Source organism: Enhydra lutris, unplaced genomic scaffold (genome assembly GCF_002288905.1).
Source record: "Enhydra lutris kenyoni isolate GAN:26980312 unplaced genomic scaffold, ASM228890v2 scaffoldscaffold9, whole genome shotgun sequence".
Taxonomy (NCBI): domain Eukaryota; kingdom Metazoa; phylum Chordata; class Mammalia; order Carnivora; family Mustelidae; genus Enhydra; species Enhydra lutris.
The window spans coordinates 1486620-1508404 of record NW_019154093.1 but is presented as its reverse complement, the minus strand read 5'-3'; the positions used below and the strand labels follow the sequence as shown (position 1 = coordinate 1508404).

Sequence of the window (21785 nt, the reverse complement as noted above, 5' to 3'; positions counted from 1 at the left end):
CCACTCTATTAAAATAATTTTATCAAATGCACTCCAAACTCAATTAGTGCCTGTTAAGCTATTTAATAGGCTATTTGGTGTATGTATTGCAGTTAGGAACCCCATCCTCTTTCTGTGCTATATCCTCTAATTCTTTCGCCAAGGCATTTACTGCACTGACCTAAAACAATCTATGTGCTAGTCTCCACTACAAGGTTGTGGGCTGTCTACGGGTAAATGATAACGACTATGATTTATTTACCTTTGTGTTTTCACTCCTGGCATAGTGCCTGCCATGAATTTGCCATTCAATAAGTGTTTGCTGAATAAATACATAAATTGCTACATCAAATACTACCAAAAAGAGAGTACTTTTTCCTTTTGGGATAGTTTATTTTAATTCAGCAAATATTTATTTTCTTTTGTGTGATGAAGAATCGCATATTAATATATTCTCTTATTGTCATTAAACATATTTAAACATGCTGTCCTACAACTGAGAGATAGTGAGAGAGAGAGAATGTAAGCACACATAAGTGGGAGGAGGGGCAAAGGAAGAGAATCTCAAGCAGACTCCTTGCTGAGTGTGGAACCCGCCATGGGACTCTATCTCACGACCCATGAGATCATGACCTGAGCCAAAACCAGCAGTTGGATGCTCAACCAACTGAGCCATCCAAGTACCCTCTACCCTTACCCTTTATAAAAACTCCATTCTTGGTTTGATTTTTAAAGAAAAGCATAATAAAAACATAAAGAAATACCTCAATGCCAATAATTAAGATTCCTTAATTGGTTATGAAGTGTACCTTCATATTTATTCTGAAATGAGAATTTAAATGTTCTTTTCCCGGACACTTCTTCCTGTCTACTGTGCTATAGTGCTAAGTATGATACGAGAACACAAATAGAAGTAAAAGATATTGTAGTTATCTCTCTTGAGATCCATTCATAAAGAGCCAAGTTTATTTACAAATGACATGACATGAGATCCGGGATTTGCTTCCAAATACTCTGGGAAGGAGTGGGAGGAATGGGTAAGGATATAGATGAAACAAGATTGGCCTTGGGATGATAATATTGAGGCTGGGTGTGGGTACAAGGGTAGTTCATTATACCACTTTCTTTACTATGACCATGTATGCAATTTGCAATAATAAAGAATTTTTTCTTTACAAGGTAAGCTGACAGTAACTAGCTGGCTCTCCTTTCAGTGCAGGTGATTACTTGTCTACAGTCTGTCTTGTCTGCGAGATTAACTGTTTCCTCAGGACAGGGACTGGAACTATCTTGTGGTATACTCTCACTGCCTACTACAGCACCTACACAAAGGATAAGCACAAAGAAAATGTTTGATAGATGAATACAAGGGGTAAATGATGTGGCCTCTTGAAAAGCAGAGCACAGAGGGCCCTGGGTGGCTCAGTCATTAAGCATCTGCCTTCAGCTCAGGTCATGATGCCAGGGTCCTAGGATAGAGCCCCACATTGGGCTCTCTGCTCAGCAGGGGGCCTGCTTCTCCCTCTCCCACTCGCCTTGCTTGTGTTCCCTCTCTCGCTGTCTCTCTCTCTCTGTCAAATAAATAAATAAAATCTTAAAAAGAAAAGAAAAGCAGAGCAGAGCAGATGAAACTTTCTCCTATTTTCTAATTATCTGATACAATTGGCCTTCAAAGACAGTTCTCTGTGCCTCTTTTCCCGGGTTGATTAGAGCCAAGATAATGATCAGCTTCCTACCTTTCACCTTCTAATATAACAGCCCTACAGAAAGTAGTTAAGTACTGCTTCAAGAAATTCCATGTGGAGGTAAGTCAGGGTACTTCCCCCTCACAGACTGATCTTAGCTCCAGTTAGGATGATCACAGAGCCCCTAGTAAACACAGATTCCTTTTCCTCCTTTCTGTTCTCCTTCTACCACACACAGAAAGGTGCTCTGGGAATGGTAGGGCATATTTTTCAACCCGAGGGAGGAGAACTGGATTCATTTTATGTTGCTTAAAATGATCTCACCTGAGCTAAACAAAAGAATGCCAGCCATACAAAGAAGGAAATTTCAATAGCAGGTTTAAAATAGAAACATGCATAAATAATTTATCCCTGAAAAATACTTAAGTGAGAAGAATACCTGAAAAATGTGTGATGTTCTACGCAGACTTTCCATAATTTCTTAGCTGCTCGGTAACTGGGAAGTTTGAATCCAATGGTACTCTCATACTGTTCTTGCTATAAAAACATGAATAAACATGAAACATGATTATTTGACTAAAGTGATCCAGTACCAGAGAAATATGCTGTAACAGAAGAGGACTTATAAATGAAAAGAATGTTATCGCTAGTCTAAGAAATTGAAATCTTTCAACTGAAATTGAAAATTTTCATTTGAAATTTTTTCCTACTTACCAAAAGAGATCTACTCACTTAAGGTGGCTTTTTCCACAACAGAGAAGCCAGGAAATTCATCTTATATTATTTATGCATCTTATTTGCATATTTATATGCATCTGAACCCACTCCCCCTACAGACACACACCACACACACACATACGCTATACATTTTTCTGAGACATAATTAAGTGACCTTTTGACTGTCCAGACATTAGTCTTCCTTGGTCATTGTCTACATTTGGGATATTTGACTACAATATGATCAGGGAATGGGATAACATGATTCCTCCAATCAATCAATATTATTATGCAACTGTTTTTTGTAATAGGAGCTAAAGATTTTGGCTCAAACCAGATCCCTGAATTATTAAATGTTTTCTCTTTTTTTTCCTTTGACTGACCACTAATTTATCTGGAGATCTCTTTGACTAAAGCAAATCATAACCTGCCAAGGATACGAGAAACACTGTCCTGTTAGTGTTTTGCCTCTTTGTTTCTAACTTAAGCATACTTTATAAGGAAAGAAATTGACATTTAAATATTTATATTTAGTGCCTATTATTACCAATAATACTATGATTAGATAGTATCATCCACATTTTACACACAAAGAAAGTAAGATCAGAGAAGTTATTTGCCCAGTCTCTTAGCTATCAAGTGGCAGACCCAGATTTTCATGATTTCATGGTTTCTACTATACCATACTACTACTGTATAGTGTAGACATAACATTCCACATCTCAATATCCTATTGTTGTTCCTAATTGCTTTCTTCAATAAGAATTCTGTGTTTTAGTACCTATAATATAGTTGACATTCAAAAAAACCAAGGACTTCCTTTTATCGTATTTGTCTGTGTGTATGTGTGTGTGTAAATTTTCTGCCTTCCCACATTAAAATATTAAGATTGGTTAGGGATGAACTATTTTGTTCATTATTATATTCCTAGACCTTAGAATAGTGCCTGGCACAAAGAAAGCCCTTAATTAATAAATATTTGGTGACCAAATGCCTCTTAGATTTGAAACTTTTGAGGGAAGACATTGACTCCTCTTTGCCAGGCACAGGTAAATAATGAGGACATTAAATAAATGCCTCATTGAGCTTATCCAAGATTTTTAAGGCTGCACATCCAGTATTTCCAAGTTAAAATAACAAGCCATTTTCCACCAGTAGATGGTGATACACACACAAAAAAAGCCTCATTACATTAGTGCATTCTTTCTCTTTTATAGCTGTCACCTCATTTGATCTTCAGATCAACTATGACAGAGAAGGAATTATCCCACTCAAATGATAAGGAAGCTGAGCCCTAGATCTGTCCTGGATATTTTGCTTAGTAGTGGCAGAGACAGAGTAGGAGCTAGAACTTTTTAAAATTCCTACTTAAATAATTTTCTGCTGTGCCATGATGATTCCTTACTGTAAAAGTTAAGTTTGGTCAGCATTAGTATGTCCTAAATCTTGAACACCAACTAATAACTGAATGGCCTGGATGAGGTGAACATCCAACTCTATTAAAAATCTAGAACTTGACCTAGAATACATTCTTAGTAACCACTAGAAGCTACACATACAAATAAATCTTAATTACATGAGGTAAGGTGTTGGTGGTACAAAATATGAGTATCTTAACCCCACAACTTAAAAATCTCCTGCTACTTAATTTGTAAGTATTTATATATTTTTTTCCATCAAGATTTTACCTGTAGTAAACAAGGAACAAGTTTATCAATCCAAGATTCACTTCTGGCCATGGTATATTTACTTTTATACAGAGAAATGTCCAGAAGAACAGTAGGAAGACAAGAAGCATTATGGGGCTGATTAATTTAGAGAACAGAATGACCAGCTCCTGAACAGTTAGCTACAGAGAGACATCTTAGATGACATAATAAGAAAAACAAGAATGAAGAGATGTTTCCAACACGGTCCATGCTTGATTCAGGAGGAAAGAAGCATAAATGCTGTACCTCTCCAGGACGGATCTTGATGAAAAAGCTGCTACGTTTGTAAGAAATCTTCAGCACTTTGGGCCAAGGGAAGCGGTTAATTCTCAGCTTATCTTTATAAACCAGAAGGCCACTAGAGCAGACACCTAGGATGATATCCACTCCTTCCAAGTCCTGAAATAGAAAAGTGTTAGCAGTTCAGTCTTCAGCATAGTGCTCAACACACGGTTTGACTATTATTTGATAATCTGAAGATATCGATAACCAAAAACACTTACAAAGCATATATGGAAAAGTAAAGCTTAACCTTATAATCATAATCCATGGGAGTACTGAGTCCATGTAAAAATGTTACCATACCACTGTGAGTGAACATCTGCTCTTCTCTTGTCCAAGAAACATGGATGTACATATCTTACCCACTAAAGGAACTAAGTCCTAGAAGGAGCAATGCAGCCGCCACCGCCACCCCTTAGAGCCACCATGAAATGTCATTGGGCTTTCACCTCATGTAACTTTACAACACTTTTCCCATAAAACTGAGCCTATGTATCCACCAAAAAGGTGTTCCTTAATAATCCAACAAGAAGGGGGCACCTGGGTGGCCCAGTTGGTTAAGCAACTGCCTTCGGCTTGGGTCATGATCCTGGAGTCCCAGAATCGAGTCTCACTTTGGGCTCCCTGCTCAGCGGGCAGTCTGTTTCTCCCTCTGACCTCTCCCCCTCATGCTCTCACTTGCTCTCTCAAATAAATAAATAAAACCTTTAAAAAAATAATCCAACAAGAGACACTCATCTGCTTTTACCATGCTTGTCTGCATATGAAAATTCTAGGGTAAACATTCATGTTCTCATTTTGGTCTCCCAGTTCTAAAGTACTCAAACCTGTCACTATCATATAGTCAGTAAATAATTACTATGGTAACTATAGTAGCTATCTACATCCTATACCTGTAGGTATAGACCATATGACTTCTGGAGGCTAGGGCTGAGGACTACGTCTACTACCCAATATGCATGCATAATCATAATTTTTTAATGATAATATGTTCATCCAAAAATCATAAGGAGTTGACACTATTCCTGTATAAACTCAATATGAATCTCAGACTCTCATAATTATTGACATTAAGTATATTAAATTATAAATATTATACCAAAGTCAAGAAGGAACAGCAAGATAAAGCCACATTTCTATGCCTCCTTAGTAATTTTTAAAAATTAAATATATTATAGTATTAATCATCTGTGTCTGCAAATAAGGAAAATAAAACCCAGAGTTAAATGTTTCTCGACTATTCCTTTTCCCAAATTGAGTATAGAGAAACATGTTAGTGTCTGTATGTATTATGTACAAACATAAGAGAAGTAAAAATTATTAACAGCTCTAACTCGATGACTATATAACTGAGAATTAAGATGCCCTCTTAAGTTCTTAAAGCCTGGGGGTACAACTATATCTCTCCCTTAATTATATGTTTTAGAGAAACAATTTGGTTTACATTTGGGAAAGGAACAGGCTGCTTGACTTCTTCATCTATCCCTGATAATTTGCATCGACATCAGCCTACAGCAGGAATTGAGAAGCAAAACCAAACAATTTCAGTTCCGATTTTTCTACCATCTACTTCAGAGATTCACAGAGGCACCCAGGCCAAAACAATCCAGAGCAACATTTTAAGAAAAACAACTAACGTGCAATGAAATTTTATTAGATTTAACAGAATCTAAAGAAGGAAGAATCTTCAGGTATCAGCTTCAAGGTGGGAGACTGAATGCTCACTACCTTCCAGTCTACGATAGGTAGAATAATCGCTTGGCAGGAATTTAGAAAAAAGGACATTCAAACATCTGGTGTGTGATTGGACTAATAGGACCTTTCATGGTGTAGGCCTGAAATAATTGCTACGGTAGCTAGGGGCTCATTCCATCTTAGAAAAGTTCTGACTGTTAGGCAATTTGTCAAACTATGCTGAATAGCATTTCCCTGTAATTCCCATTTTACTAACTCTAGTTTTATATCTGGAGCCATAGTAAAAATCGTTCCAATACACAAAGACAGGTTTTATGTCGTCCCTAAACTTTCTCTTCTATGGGATAAGTATCCCTAATCCTTTGTTTTCTCACTGGACATGGTTTTGAGTCCCCTTGTCATACATCCTAGTTAAGTTCCTCTAAATGAACCTCACATACACCACGTGGCCACCCCCGGCCTCTTCAGTAGGTGAAGATGAGAGAAGTTAAGCAACTTCCCTTAAGTTTATCCTGTTACGTTGTACTAGGCAGAACTAGGATTAAAGCTCAGGTTTCCAATCCCTAACCCAGCACTTTCCAAATGAACCACTGTGGTTCATCCTATATGCATTAGAATCCCCCGGAGAGCTTGTGAAATCAGATTGCTAGGCTCTGCCTGCAGCATTTCTGATTCATTAAGCCTGGGATGGGGCCTGAAATGTGCATTAGTTTTTTCTTTTCCTTTTTCTTTTCTTCTTCTTCTTCTTTTTTTTTTTTTAAACTTGTCTTTTAGTTTTATTAGCGAGACTGGGAGAGGGATGGCATTTCTTTCTTTCTTTTTTTTTTTAAAGATTTTATTTATTTATTTGACAGACAGAGATCACAAGCAGGCAGAGAGACAGGCAGAGAGAGAGAGGAAAGCAGGCTCCCTGCCAAACAGAGAGCCCGATATGGGGCTCAATCCCAGGACCCTGGGATCACGACCTGAGCCAAAGGCAGAGGCTTTAACCCATTGAGCCACCCAGGTGCCCCAGGGATGGCATTTCTAAAAAGTTCCTGGATGATGCTAAATGCTGTCTTAGGAGACCGTACTTTAAGAACCACTACCTTAGGCCAATAAATGGTCCTCAGATTCAGGTGTGAATGAGAGTAATTTGACATGTTCATTCAACTTGGAGCTCTAGTGTCTTGTCCTATGTAATTCAGTAAATCTGGGCGGACCTTCAGAATCTGCATACTTAATAAATGCTCCAGCAATTCTGATGTAGGTGATGTTAGTTGTGAAACATGCCTAGATGCTACTTTGTATTTTCAAATGCATCTGCATTTTAGGAAAATAGCGCTTCTTCTGCTGTAGGTGAAATATCTTTGATCCTTATAGGGGCTTCAGTGTGAAACTTCATGCTGACAGTGGAACTGCAAAGGGGCAATTCAAATTATACACTTAAAATTCTAACAAGAGGGCGCCTGGGTGGCTCAGTGGGTTAAGCCGCTGCCTTCGGCTCAGGTCATGATCTCAGAGTCCTAGGATCGAGGCCCGCATCGGGCTCTCTGCTCAGCAGGGAGCCTGCTTCCTCCTCTCTCTGCCTGCCTCTCTGCCTACTTGTGATCTCTCTGTCAAATAAATAAATAAAATCTTTAAAAAAAAATAAAATAAAATTTCACAGCTTTAAAAAAAAAAAAAAATCTAACAAGAACTATCTCTTCTGAATGTTTTATAATACCCCAGATAAAAGTTGGCAACAAGTATTATATGACCCAGGTCTGACACATGTATATTAATAAAGGCCAAAGATATCATTCATTACCTTTGCTTTATGAAGGTCAACACCATACATAGATAACTTTTTGGCATTCTCAAGAAATTCCAGATCAGCTTGAGCTGGAGTCATGGACCTTTGGTAGAATAAAAATTAGAAATTCAGCATCACAATGCCAACTTTTATAATAATAACATTTGTATATTAATTGCACTTTATATAAACACATACACATACACATAACCAATATATATATGGATACATTTCATAGTCCTCAAAGTAAAATATTAGGGAAAAGAATTCTTATCACTACCTGTGTCTAAATCACTGAAATATGTCTGAATAAAAAGAGATCTTGGAGAAAAGCAAAGTCACCAAAAAAACTATTAGAAAAAAGGTTTTAAAAAATATCCTGCTAAACAATGTCCTTAAACCTGCCTCACCACCATCAGGTCTACCCCTCCCTCTCCTGAGCCTTTTTCTCTAACACACACAATCTCCTCCCACAAATTTTTCTTGCCAAGGAGGTGACCAAATTAAATCCTCTGAGGGCATGGTACAATTTAAAATATCCTCTTAGCTGCCTTTTTCTTTCCATACTCCTGAATTATTATGGAAATTAAACAGGAGGGCAGCTGAAGTTACTTAACTGGAGACTCTTAATGGGGGCAGGCTTGATGAAAAGAAATCTTCTGGTAACAGATGGTGTCCTGCCCACTAACCTAAACAAAATAAATTGGTTAATAGAAGCATGTAGATAATGGGGCTGCTTTCTCTGTTATTAAGACGTCTTCATTACTAGGCACATAATGAATTAGATTTGTTTGAAAACAGTCTCACTGTCTAAATGCTCACTGTGATGGTCTTTCCTTCTCCTTTATAACTTTCCCCACTTTTGAGAAATGCTCATGACCTGTTATGTTGAAATCTGAAGAGAAAGATATCACTCTCATGCTACACAATTCAGGCTAATCAAATCTAACTTCATACTAACAATAATGCTGCCACACCCCCAAAGAAAAACGGTGTAAATGCCTGTTTCCCAGAGGACTGCCTTAAACTAAACAAAGCAGCAGTGGCCTATTCATTTAACAGAAGAAAGTCTCTTCTAAACCCATCTGTCTTTACCCTCATTAAAAAGAACAAAATGTTCCTTGGAACGACAACCAAAATCTCAGGAGACAGTCTGCAGATTTGTTAATGACTCAGCCTCCCCAAATAAACTTTCTTTTCTACAAGCACTAAATCATCACACCTGAGTTCTATTTTGTAGTCTAAAATTGAACACACGCAAAAAAAGGAGAATGGAAAATTAACACATACGCAAGACGGTGAGTTCTAGTCAGTAAAAACGTCTCAGGAATGGGGCACCTGGGTGGCTCAGTCCGTTGAACCACCAACTCTTGGTTTCAGCTCAGGTCATGATCCCATGGTCCTGGGATTGAGCCCAGTGATGGGTTTTGCCCTCAGCCTGGAGTCAGCTTGGGATTCTCACTCTGCCTCTGACCCTTCTTTCTTTCTCTCCCTCTTTTTCAAATAAATAAAATCCTTTTTTTTTTTTAAAGCATCTCAAGAAAGTTTTATAGGTTCTTTTTTTCTCCATATAAAGTTATATACTTTTCTAGTTAAGGTTACTTCCAACCATTTTATAGTTTTTGTTATTGTTACTATTATCAACGGCTTCGATTTTAGGATTTTGAAGGTTGAATGGGGCTCGAAGATTATAGAATCCAACACTTTGATTTTGCTCATGAAGAAATAAGGCCCTGAGGGATCACACAGTCATGGGCAAGTTGTGACTCTTAAGTTTAAGGCAGCAGGCTTTAGTCAGGCCTTCAAATCATGTTACTCATGCTGGAATCATGCCTCCTGCACCTAAGAGTAGTGACCTGGCGTCTCCCTCAATCTCCTATCTATAAAGTAGGATCCATGATAATACCTAATTCCAGAGACTAGGATAGGCAATCACTTTTTTTATCCTTGCTGAATGAATGAATGTGACTAAGTAGGATAAAATGAGATAATGGTTGTGAAACTGCTCTTCAAAATATACATGTTTATTATTATTGCAACTTTAGGTTTCTTTTATAAAATTTTTTAATAATTATTTTTTAATAGAATTTTTTATAAAATAAATTTTATAAAAATTTATTTGAGAGTGAGAGCGTGTGTGAGCAGGGGCGGTGAGGGCAGAGGGAGAAGAGAGAATCCCAAGCAGACTCACTACTGAGTGCGGAACCGACTCAGGGATCAACCCTATGATCCCGAGATCATGATCTGAGCCAAATCAAGGGTCACCCATTCAACTGACTGAGCCACCCAGGCACCCCTGAAACTTTAAGTTTCTGATGATAGTACAGTGGAACATCTATATACAATTCATAAAAGAGAAAAATTTTGATCACCTGAACTTGAAGACAAATTTTAAAGCATTATATGTGGCAATCGTGAGAAAATCTTTTCTATAGTTACTCCTCCAACCCTAAAGGACATTAACAGCACAAATTTAAATACAGATTTAAGCTTCAAACTATGTATTTAAACACTTCTCTAACCAAGCATGCTTTAAAATTAAGCTAAGGGCAGGAACACCTGACTGGCTCAGTTGGAAGAGCATGCAACTCTTGATCTTGGGGTCATGAGATCAAGCCCCACGTTGGATGGAGATTACTTAAATAACTATGTATTTTAAATACATACATACATACATAAGATTGTATTGAGGGTAGGTAGTAAGATCTTTAACTTTAAAACTATTAATTTCCTTGTCAGTTGAAAATAATACTTATATTTGAAGTTTGTCTGATGTTTAAAACATGCTTAAACTTAGAAGTTACCTACAATGCAAATCCTTTTTTCCTCAACTACCTGAGAGCAAGCTGTTAACCTGATGACCCATGGCTCCCAACATTTCAATGTGTAATTCCTACAAACAAGGACAGTCTCCTATATAATCTTAATACCACCATGAAAAGCAAGGAATAATTTTTAATACATTACAGCTATCCAATCCTCAGATCTCACTCAGGTTTAGCCGGTTGTTTAAAAAATGTTCTGTACAGTAGAAAGGCCCAGTTTAGTTAGCATCATGAGTTTTATTTAGTTCATGTCTCTGGTCTTATTCAGTCTGGAGCAGTTCCTTAATCTTTCTTTGACTTTCATAATCTTGACCTTTTGAGGATGACAGGCCAGTTATTCTATAGAATGCACCTCAATTTGGGTCTGATGTTTCTCCATGAGTTGATTCAGGTTTTGCATCTTCGAGAAGAATAGCACAGAAGTGGCTCTGTGTTCTCACTGTCTCCTACCAGGTGGTAGGCACACAATTTCACTTTGTCCCTTCATGGATGATGCTCGTTTTGATCACTGATGTCTGCCAGGCTTCTCTTCTGTGAAATTCCTCTTTATTTCTTTGTAATTAATAACCATTTCATGGAAACATATATGACTTTTATAATCAGAAAAAGCTTCCTGAAACAACCACCGCATGTGGATGGCCTCCCCCTGATGCAGGCCTTACCCCCACATGGATGCCCTTCTCAGTCTGCTCTCCCTCTGGTAACTACCACCACATGCCCACACACACGACTACTCTCTGTGCATGTTTGAGCTCTGACTCCTCATGCCAAGCTGGCCCCCTACCTCTGAATACTCTCTTCACCCTGCTTAGACCCAATATCCCTGGCCAGACTGCCTCTCTGCATGCATGACTACCTTGCTCTACCCTACCTAATGGCAAAACAAAATTGTTTCAGGAAGCTTTTTCTGATTATAAAAATCATATACATTCATTGTATAAGCACATGGTTGGGGGGAGAGAATCTCTCATAACCCCTTATGCACAGAACTGTACGTGTAAATATAACGCATATATTTTACAAATTTAATAACACAAATTATTTTCAACTTAAAATTTTAAAGATCATGATTTCGCCTAGATTTTCCAAGATTCTTCAAGTATAATAAACTAGCTGGGAGGAGGTTAGATACCTTTAAGCCACTAAGAATTTATTCAGTACCACCTAATAATTTACTACTTGAAAGCTTACAAAAGTATCTAACCAGAAAGCTCTGGCACTGGTTAACTCTTGCTCATTAAAAAGAGAAGTTATAACAAAGTTTCTCTGTTTTTATTTTGAGCAAGTGGGGTCCGGATACAGAGCCATTCAGTGAGTTCCAATGTTATGTGACAGCCTTTTAATAATGTTTGTTACATCCCCTAATTAAGGACTGAGATTTCAAATAATTAAGTGGGGGACAACTGACAAGTTTACATACTTTCCTACTACCCATAAATGGAGGGCAATTAATTTTAAAGCTTGATTTGCTAGTATAAATTTACAGTGTTAATTATAACTTCAAAGTCTCTATCTGGGCAAAGGGCCACTAACTAAGGGTTCGGTGTACGTAGGCGGTCTTCTATTTATCTGAGAATAGGGTGGTATTTGCTTGTACTTTCCAATGCATAGTAAAATGCTTCTGCCTCGGCAGAAGTTTCTCTGGATTAGTTAAAATGCCATGTTGTTGGTCATAATTAAATTTTCCATTTGGCTTTCTGTTTATAAATGATGCCAATCTTCCCCAAAAGGAGCAAGTAAATTCCAAGATGTCAGAGCTCTACATTTTCTAGTCATGGAGATCCATTTTGCTTAATTTCTATCCATATACCTAATAGAATTTCAACTGGACCATATTCACCTGTCTTTTGAGACCATTTCACTTATTTAGGTTTAAATTCTATTTAAAGTTGCCAAAAAGTAGCTCTCTAAACCCATTCACATCCATCACTTGTAAAATGGGGTTAAGAATTATTATCCTAGGGGCGCCTGGGTGGCTCAGTGGGTTAAAGCCTCTGCCTTCAGCTCAGGTCATGGTCTCAGGGTCCTGGGATCAAGCCCCGCATCGGGCTCTCTGCTTGGCGGAGAGCCTGCTTCCTCCTATCTCTCTCCCTGCCTCTCTACCTACTTGTGATCTCTCTCTATCCAATAAATAAATAAAATCTTTAAAGAAAAAAAAAAGAATTATTATCCTAGCAAATACTCTCACCATGTCGTAGTCACTATGTGAAGCACTTCACATTTTTAACAATCACAAAATTCATATCATTACCCTTATTTTTCAGATGAGAAAACTGAAGCTTAGAGAGCTTAACTCATTTAGTGAAAATCAAAAAGTTAATAAGGAATGGAGCCTGTTAGGTTATGGACATTGGGGAGGGTATGTGCTATGGTGAGTGCTGTGAAATGTGTAAACCTGACGATTCACAGACCTGTATCCCTGCAGCAAAAAATACATTATATGTTAATAAAAATAATTAATAAAAAAAATAAGGAATGAAGTCTGAATTCAAAGTACAACAGACTAATTCCAGAGCCTATGCTTCTATCTCACAGTGGTTCTCAAACTTTTTTACCTTAGGATCCTTTCACTCTCTTAACAATTGCTGAGGCCTCCAAAGATCTTTTCTTTATATGGGTTATATCTATCAATACTTACTACATTAGAAATTAAAACTAAGAAAATTTTAAAATATTTATCAAATCTTTAAAGACTAACAATAAGTTCATATTTTAATATTCATAACTTTTTTGTGTGAAAAATAACAATATTTTCCCAAAAGACAATTAAAAAAAAAAAAGGTTAGCTGGATTCTCCTAATGCAGACTAACATAACTGAGGGTGCTACTAACTCAAGGCCAACATCAGATATTCATGTTAATAAGCTAAGGAAGCCTGTAAAATTTAGTGTTAGCAAGCCCCTCAATTAACCATGGGATGTATAGTAGGAAGAAACACAAATTATTCTGCCACTTTAATATTAGCCAACATTTATTGAATTTTGACAATGTATAAGACACTGTATTAAGTTTTTCCTCAGGGACTCCTGGGTGTCTCAGTTGCTTAAGTGTCTGCCTTTGGCTCAGGTAATGATCCCGGGTTCTAGGACTGAGTCCCACACTGGGCTCCTTGCTCAGTGGGGAGCCTGCTTCTCCCTCTGCCTGTTGCTCCCCTTGCTTGTGCCTGCATTCTCTCTATATAACAAATAATAAAATCTTTTTAAAAAAAAGTTTCTCCACATAATACCTTTTCTAGTCCTATCCATTGCCGTATTTCCTCTGAGGTAGTAAGTTCCATCAGAGATACAAGGAACTTGAGGCTCAGAGAGATTAAGTGAATAACTCAAGGTCACAAGGCCAGAACCAAGCAGAGCCAAGATCTCAACCCAGGTCAGTCTGACCATATGTCCTTGCTTTTGATCACTTTGTTATGATACCTCTCAATATCACCAATTATTTCCATGGAAAAAAGGATTGAATTTAATAAAGACTTTTCAAAATACCCTCAGGGGTTTCATGGGTCCTCTGGAGTCTATCCATGTACACAGATCTTAAGAGCCCCTACTTTAAGGATCTTAAAGTACCTAATACAGCATAATAAGTTAAAAATCTGAAAAAAAAAAAAAAAAAAAAAAGTAAAGCAACAACAGCATTTATTGAGCACCTACTGTGTGCCAGACACAATGCTTAGTGCTTTACATCTATCACCTCATTTAGTTTTCACCCTTCAACAACACCTGTTACTCTGAGGAGAAAACTAAGGTTCGGAGGGGTTAACTGACTTGCTCAAAGTCGAACAGTGAAGGGCTTGAGCTGACTCTACAGCACCACATCCCCTCTAAGGCAAACACTGAATCAAAACCAGGCCAACGGTTTAAACTTCTTGCCAAAACAAACACAGAAAAAAACCTGAAGACACATTTACCTGTATGACTTATGGAGTTCCATGACCTTCTCTTCAAGTTCCTTGGTCTGATTTGGGGCCAGTTTAAAATCACTAACATAATCGGCACCGTGAAGTTCTGGGTCATAGTCTCCCAGCTCAGACTGGATGGTGTAAGAACCTAATAATGCTAAGGTTGCAAAGGAACAAGGCAGATGTCCTGCAACTATGTCCTTTCGAAGCTGAAGGCATAAATAATATCTACAGCCAAAAGAGAGAAAAATGTTACCATGTCAGCAACAATAAAAACAAAATATACAGAAAGAGGAAGAAGGGAATGAGAGGGAGGGAAGGAGGGGAAAAAACAAGAGAGATTAAATAAGCATGAAATAATATTAATAACTATTCAATCTAGGTGGTGATTATATGATTGTTCATCGTATTATTTTTTCTTTTCTGTGTGCTTAAAATTTTTCCATGTAAAACATTAAAAACAACAATAACCACCCTATAATTATGTTGGACTCATGTCCAGAAGGCAATTTAGAAAAAGGAAGTCACTAAGAGAGGAGATCTTAAAAGTTCTCATCACCAGGAAAAACATTTTTGTAATTATGTATGGTGATGGTTGTGAACTAGACTTATTGTGGTGATCATTTCATAATATATGCAAATATTGAATCATTATGTTGTACACCTGAGATTATATAATGTCATTTATATTTCAAGAACAAAAAAGGAAGAAAGAAAAGAGGTAAAGTTGGGAAAAGTCCAAAGGAGGTAAAGAAATTAATATTTTATTGAGTACATTAAGTACCATATACACATAAATTATCTCAAATACTTTTCACGAAAAAACTTGTGAAGCGGGTATATCATTACCAGATTACAGATAGAGGGCAGCTTCAAAGGCTAAGCTTGCTCAATGTCATATGGTCATAAAGGCCATTTGGTTCCAAAACTGGACTCTTTATATCACACTGCTGTGCCAAACATGTAGATACTGTCCTTCATATATAAAGATGACATTATTGACATATTTTTACTAAGGTATGACCAGTTTCAGTTCTTTTGCCTTCAAGATGGGCTAAGTGGCATATAGCCTTCCACACACTATCATCTTGTAAGACTGATTCCACCCATGTGCTAAATCATTGGGAATTCAAACTGGGGTTAAAACTGTTCTGTAGAACGAACTCAGCGCACCTACATTAAGTTAGACACTCATCTCTGTCAATTTCATGTTTACATCTATGATCCTGACCTCCTTAGCACTTTTTCTAGCTGAGTTGACCCATACAGACTCTTTTACCAAACAGAAAAGCTGGGAGATATGATAAAATTTAAAATTCCTATATTGATTAGAATTATACCCTTGTTTTTTTTTTTAAAGATTTTATTTATTTATTTGTCAGAGAGAGAGAGAGAGAGAGAGAGATCACAAGTAGGCAGGAGGCAGGCAGAGACAGAGGGAGAAGCAGGTTCCCTGCCGAGCAAGGAGCCCGATGTGGGACTCGATCCCAGGACGCTGGGATCATGACCTGAGCCAAAGGCAGCCGCTTAACCAACTGAGCCACCCAGGCGTCCCTATACCCTTGTTTTGACCATAATAAGATGTTGAATAATGTAGGTATCAACAATCGCTTTTGTTATCTATGATCAGTCATTAGAGGCATGTTTTTTTTTTTAAAAAAGGAATGCCAATCAAATCACAAGGATCTTAAACTCCTCTCAAATGTAGGAATTAGCAAAGAATTTTAGGGATCTGTTCTGTTTTATACATAACCTCAATGAAGAAAGACAAATAAGAAGCAACTCTAAAGACAAATATTACCTGAGAAAAAGAAACAACCAAAACAGTTTTTTTTTCAGGCAGAGATGGTATCCCAACCTCAAGCATGTGCTAAAGATTAACCAGACAAAGAATAATTTTTTAAAAATTTCCCCATACTTGACAATCAGACTTAGAGTTTACTTGGGTTATTCCCTTATTTGAGAGATCTGAAAACTGAGGTACAGAGACTGTATATATGTCTGAAGTCAGACAGTGGACAGCAAAATCAGAATCAGAAAGCAGTTTCTCAGCAACCAACAATTCCATTTAACAAACATTTGCCAAGCACCTAAGTGTATAAGGATCCATGCAAGGTGTTATGGATATAAATATGTACACCGGCATTCTTTATAATAGACTGCTTTTCCATTTTTAAAAAATTAATATTTATATAGAACCCAGTAAAACCCACTTTCCTAAAATCAGGAAGTTGTTTTCAAAGAGTACAAGATTTGTTTCATAAATTAAGTGGGCTTAAACCAGAAGAGACTCCTAATCTCAGGAAACAAACTGAGGGTTGCTGGAGGGGATGGGGGTAGGAGGGATGGGGTGTCTGGGTAATGGACACTGGGGAGAATATGTACTATGGTGAGTGTTGTGAATTGTGTAAGACTGATGAGTCACAGACCTGTACCCCTAAACAAATATATTATATGTTAATAAAAAAATTAAAATAAATTTAAAAAAATTTTTTAAATACTGAGGAAGATTCAGTTCGTGAGGATTATGTACCTAATCATACACTTTGAGAGATAAGAAGAAATCATAATACACACATACATACACACATGAAATAATAATAATTCAGACTTTAGACCTGTAACAGAAAACATGGTAGGGAAGGAGTATTAAAAAGAGAAAGTAGTAGAGCTATTTTATCACGTATATTTTTGTCTTGCCTTTTGGAGTGCGTGTGGTTTATAGGTGCCCTGTACACAGCTTGGCATAGCACCCATGATAAGAAAGGTTAATTTCCCTGCCGATTTCCTCCAGGCACATCACAGATACATGAGGCTTTTAGGCTCACTTATTTGCAAACCTGCCTTGAAGTGACCAGATGCTTTCCATCCTAACAGCACTTCATTTTTCTTCAGTTCTAAATAGAAAAATTCCCAGAGCTTATGATAATGAGAATTACTTGTATAGTTAACTATTAATACATTATTTACCTTGTTATATCTTCTGTTAACTGTGCCGGGTCAGGCGGATAAAATTTTACATTAAATGTGAAATTCCAGGGGACACCTGTAAAAGTAAACACAGAAAGAATTATATACTTAGGGCTAAGTTTCTGATTGTTAGAAGTACCTAAAACATTCAAAGTTTTCTTTTCCTGAGGTTTTTAAAAATATTTTCATGCTTTGTGGGGAAAAATCTGATTTTTATTAAAGAAAGAAAAAGTTATTTAGAACCATTTAAGAGAGTTTGAAAGTGATTTTTTTTCCTCTTTGAGCTCTGTATTAAGTAACTGATATAAAAAGCTTAATAACACCCAGAATTGGTGGGGAAAATAAACAATTACCATCGCTGATACAGGTGTAAGTTGGCACAATGCTAAGGAGAACAATTTGACAACATCTTTCAAAGCATAAAACATATATATTCTTTCATCTCCCAATTCTATTTCCATAAATGTGTCTATACATATGCTTAAATGTGGTCAGAACTGTATATGTATAAGATATTGTTCGTAATAGCAAATGACTAGAGACAATCTAAATATATATTTATTTAGCAAGAGAAGATATATTTCCAAGACAAAGTGTTAGGTGAAAAAAATATCAAGGTCAAGAACAGTTCATACAGAAAGGAACTATAAAGGGCACCTGGGTGGCTCAATCGGTTAAATGTCTGACTTGGTTTCAGCTCAGGTCATGATCTCAGGGTCATGAGATGGAGCCCCTTATTGAGCTCCTTGCTCAGCATGGAGTCTGCTTGGGATTCTTTCCCCCTCCCTCCTCCTGTGCCCCTCCCCTCGCTTGTGCTCACTTTCTCTCAAATAATCTTTCAAAAAATAAAATGAAAATTTCAAAAAAGCAACCATAAATATTGGAGGGTAAGAAGAAGTATATGTTAGGGTATGATTATATATGCATAGATAATCCCTATAAGGATATATACTAAATCAGTTATAGTAGTTGGGAAACTAGGAAAGGGAACTTTTAGAGAGGAAAATGGAGAAGATGGGGGAAATAGAATGGAGACCCATTTTCACTGTATATTCTTTTATACCATTTGAATTTTGTACATGTACTATTTATTAAATATAAATATATAACTTTTTAAAAGGATAATCTCTGTCTCCTCCCACTAAAATGCAAATTACTAGGCATAAGAACTTTTCTGTTTTATTTGGTGTGTATCCCTAGTGTCCAAAACAGTGCTCCATAGATCATAGATGCTCAAGAAATATTTGTTGAGCGAATGAATGAAATAAAGTAACTGATCTCACAGCATTGTTGTGAATGTCATCTGAGGTTGCTACAGCTCCGGGGGCGAGGCGGGGGGGTTACTAATGTATTAAAATTATCCATTAATCCAGATTTACCAAGACCTTATATTACCAGACCTAATCAAATGAAAACAAACAAACAAACAAACAAAAAACCTGTATTCTGGTTCAATTTTTCTCTCCATTTAACCCCAAACAAGGAAGTTTAACTGTATTAGAAATAACCATATCGGGGCACCTGCGTGGCTCAGTGGGTTAAAGCCTCTGCCTTCAGCTCAGGTCATGATTCCAGGGTCCTGGGATTGAGCCCTGAATGGGGCTCTCTGCTCAGCAGGGAGCCTGCTTCCCTTCCTCTCTCTCTGCCTGCCTCTCTGCCTACTTGTGATCTGTCAATAAAATAAATAAAATCTTTAAAAATAAAAAAATAACCATATCTAAAAAGAAATGTTTCAATTATTAACTATTACTTTTGTTAACAGCAATTGTAAGAAGAAGAACCCAAATTTTGAGTTCCTATTCTTTTCCATGTAAGAGATACAGGCTGGCATATTGCTAATGAAGACATTCAGGTTCACTGCAAGCTAGCTCAGGGTTGAATGCAATAGAGAGACTAAAAAAGTTAATCACTTGGAGTTTTTAAAATTATTAAAGTTAAGCTTTAGTCAGTGACTGTTTCTAGAATAGAATACATATAATTACTAATACCTTATGGAGAATATTTAGTGGGGAAAAAAAAGGTGGCTGGAAAAGTTCTTTAAAAAAATCTTAACGTTAAAATTTCTTCCTTTTAACTCAGCAACACATCAGTGACATTCCCACCAAAGTGCATAACCTGAATATTCATGGGCCATGAAAAAAATCAGACACACTCAAAGTGACCACTTAAAAAATAACTATCTGGACTCTTCAAAACTATCAATGTTATAAAAAACGTTAGGGGTGCCTGGGTGGTTCAGTCATTAAGTGTCTGCCTTCAGCACAGGTCATGATCCCAGAGTCCCGGGATCAAACCCCATGTTGGGCTTCCCACTCAGTAGGAAGCCTGCTTCTCCCTCTCCCACTCCCCCTGCTTGTGTTCTCTCTCTTGCTGTGTCTCTCTCTGTCAAATAAATAAATAGAATTTTTAAATAAATAAATAAATAACTTTAAAGACTCAGGAACTGTTCCAGATCAAAAAAAGCCAAAGAGATGTGCCAACTAAATGCAAAATATCACCACAGATTTTCTTTTGCTATACAGAAAATTATTTGGACAACTGATAAGGTCTATAGGTTACAGTGTTGCTTCAATGTTAATTTCCTGCTTTTAATAACTGTGTTACAGCTATGTAAGACAATTCCTACTTTTTAGGATATTTTAGGGGTGGAGAGGGGTAGAGAAGGTAAAGGACTTCTTGCTTTTGCTCTGCACTATTCCAGAAAGAGGTAGAAGTGGATAGCCACACCAAGTAGGGGAGATCTCTCTTATTCACAGCCAAGGGAATTAAGCCGGGAGGAGAGAGAGAGAGAGAGATTGATAAACCTCCCAAGGAGATTCAAATGAATAAATGGGTCTGAGGGAAATTTCAGAAAAACAGCAAAAGCAATACTATCTATGGAATATAGATATGGGTATATAAGAAAAAAATAAATAAAAACATGGACTAAATCACCCCAAATTCATGAAAATAGATTTCTTTGGCTAGGGAGAAAAGAGGACAGGACTAGGAGGAAAACAAAAAAGACAAAACTTACCAGTACTGTCCTATTTTAAGTTGAAAGTGTTAACACATGTTAATTCTGGGTGATGTGTACATGGGTTATTTGTTACATTCGCCTCTATACTTTTCTGTGTGTTTTTAATATGGAAAAAATCCTTCTAGTGAATATATATTTCAATTTTAGATGTTCATTTTTTTGTTCTACTTCTAAGAATTTACCTATAGGAACAAATATGTGTATGCACTTATATGTTATATGAGTGAACCTGAACTTATATAAATGTTCACTGTAACCTTGTTTGTAATAGTGAACTATTGAGAATAACCCAAAATGTCCATCAAAAGGACTGCTTATATATATATTGTGCTACAACTATATAATCAAGAAAATTTTTAAACAAAATAAATTTACATGTGTTGATATGAAGAATACTCCAAATTATGTTAAATAAAAAATATTTGTTGCATATTTATATTAAATACATATTATACCTATTTAATCTATTTATGTAAAATATACATAGTAAAATACAATATGCATGTAAGACATATGTATTAAATACATATTTATATTATAATATGTGTCTGTCTATGTACACTCAGAACATCTCTGGAAAGAACCCAAGGAATTAAAGGATGGGGTAGAAGGGTGATTTACCTTACATTAGATTCATCAGTATCTTTTAATTTTATTCCACATATTTATATCACCTACTTAAACAAAATTTTAACTATATATAGCATACACAAAGCATATATAATATAATGCAATATATAATATATAACAATGTATAACAGTCCCCCCCTTATACATGGTTTCACTTTCCCATGGTCAACCACAATCTGGAAGCAGATGATCCTCTTCACCTAAGACTAAGCCACAATGCCTGCATCATTCACCTCCCTTCATCTCATCACACAGGCATTTTATCACATCACATTATCATAAGAAGGGTGAGTACAGTCCAATAAGATATTCTGAGAGAGAGACCACATTTTATTACAGTATATTATTATAACTGTTCTATTTTATTATAAGTTATTGTTGTTAATCTCTTACTGTGCCTAATTTATAAATTAAGCTTTAAAAAGATACACACGTATAAGAAAAAACACAGTATATATAGGATTTGGTACTATCTACAATTTCAGGCATCCACTGGGGGACCTGGAACATATCTCCAAAGGGGTGGGGGGGGCAAGAATCCTATGCAGCAGAATTCTATTTTTGAAAGGCAAAACTTACATATGCCTAGAAAAAATCTTGTAGCT

At 36.7% G+C, this 21785-nt stretch overlaps 1 protein-coding gene across 3 annotated transcripts in view; it reads right to left on the bottom strand.

Annotated features, from left to right (window-relative positions):
• LOC111142876 (erythrocyte membrane protein band 4.1) overlaps positions 1–21785 on the bottom strand; it is a 176118-nt gene that overhangs the window by 60751 nt on the left and 93582 nt on the right. For all 3 annotated transcript variants that reach the window (XM_022496257.1, XM_022496258.1, XM_022496259.1), the window contains exons 6-10: positions 17532–17607; positions 14571–14789; positions 7857–7944; positions 4337–4489; positions 2104–2201 (exon numbers count right to left, since the gene is read on the bottom strand). In XM_022496257.1, coding sequence (XP_022351965.1) covers positions 2104–2201; positions 4337–4489; positions 7857–7944; positions 14571–14789; positions 17532–17607 — 634 coding nt within the window. The remainder of the gene's footprint in view (positions 1–2103; positions 2202–4336; positions 4490–7856; positions 7945–14570; positions 14790–17531; positions 17608–21785) is intronic.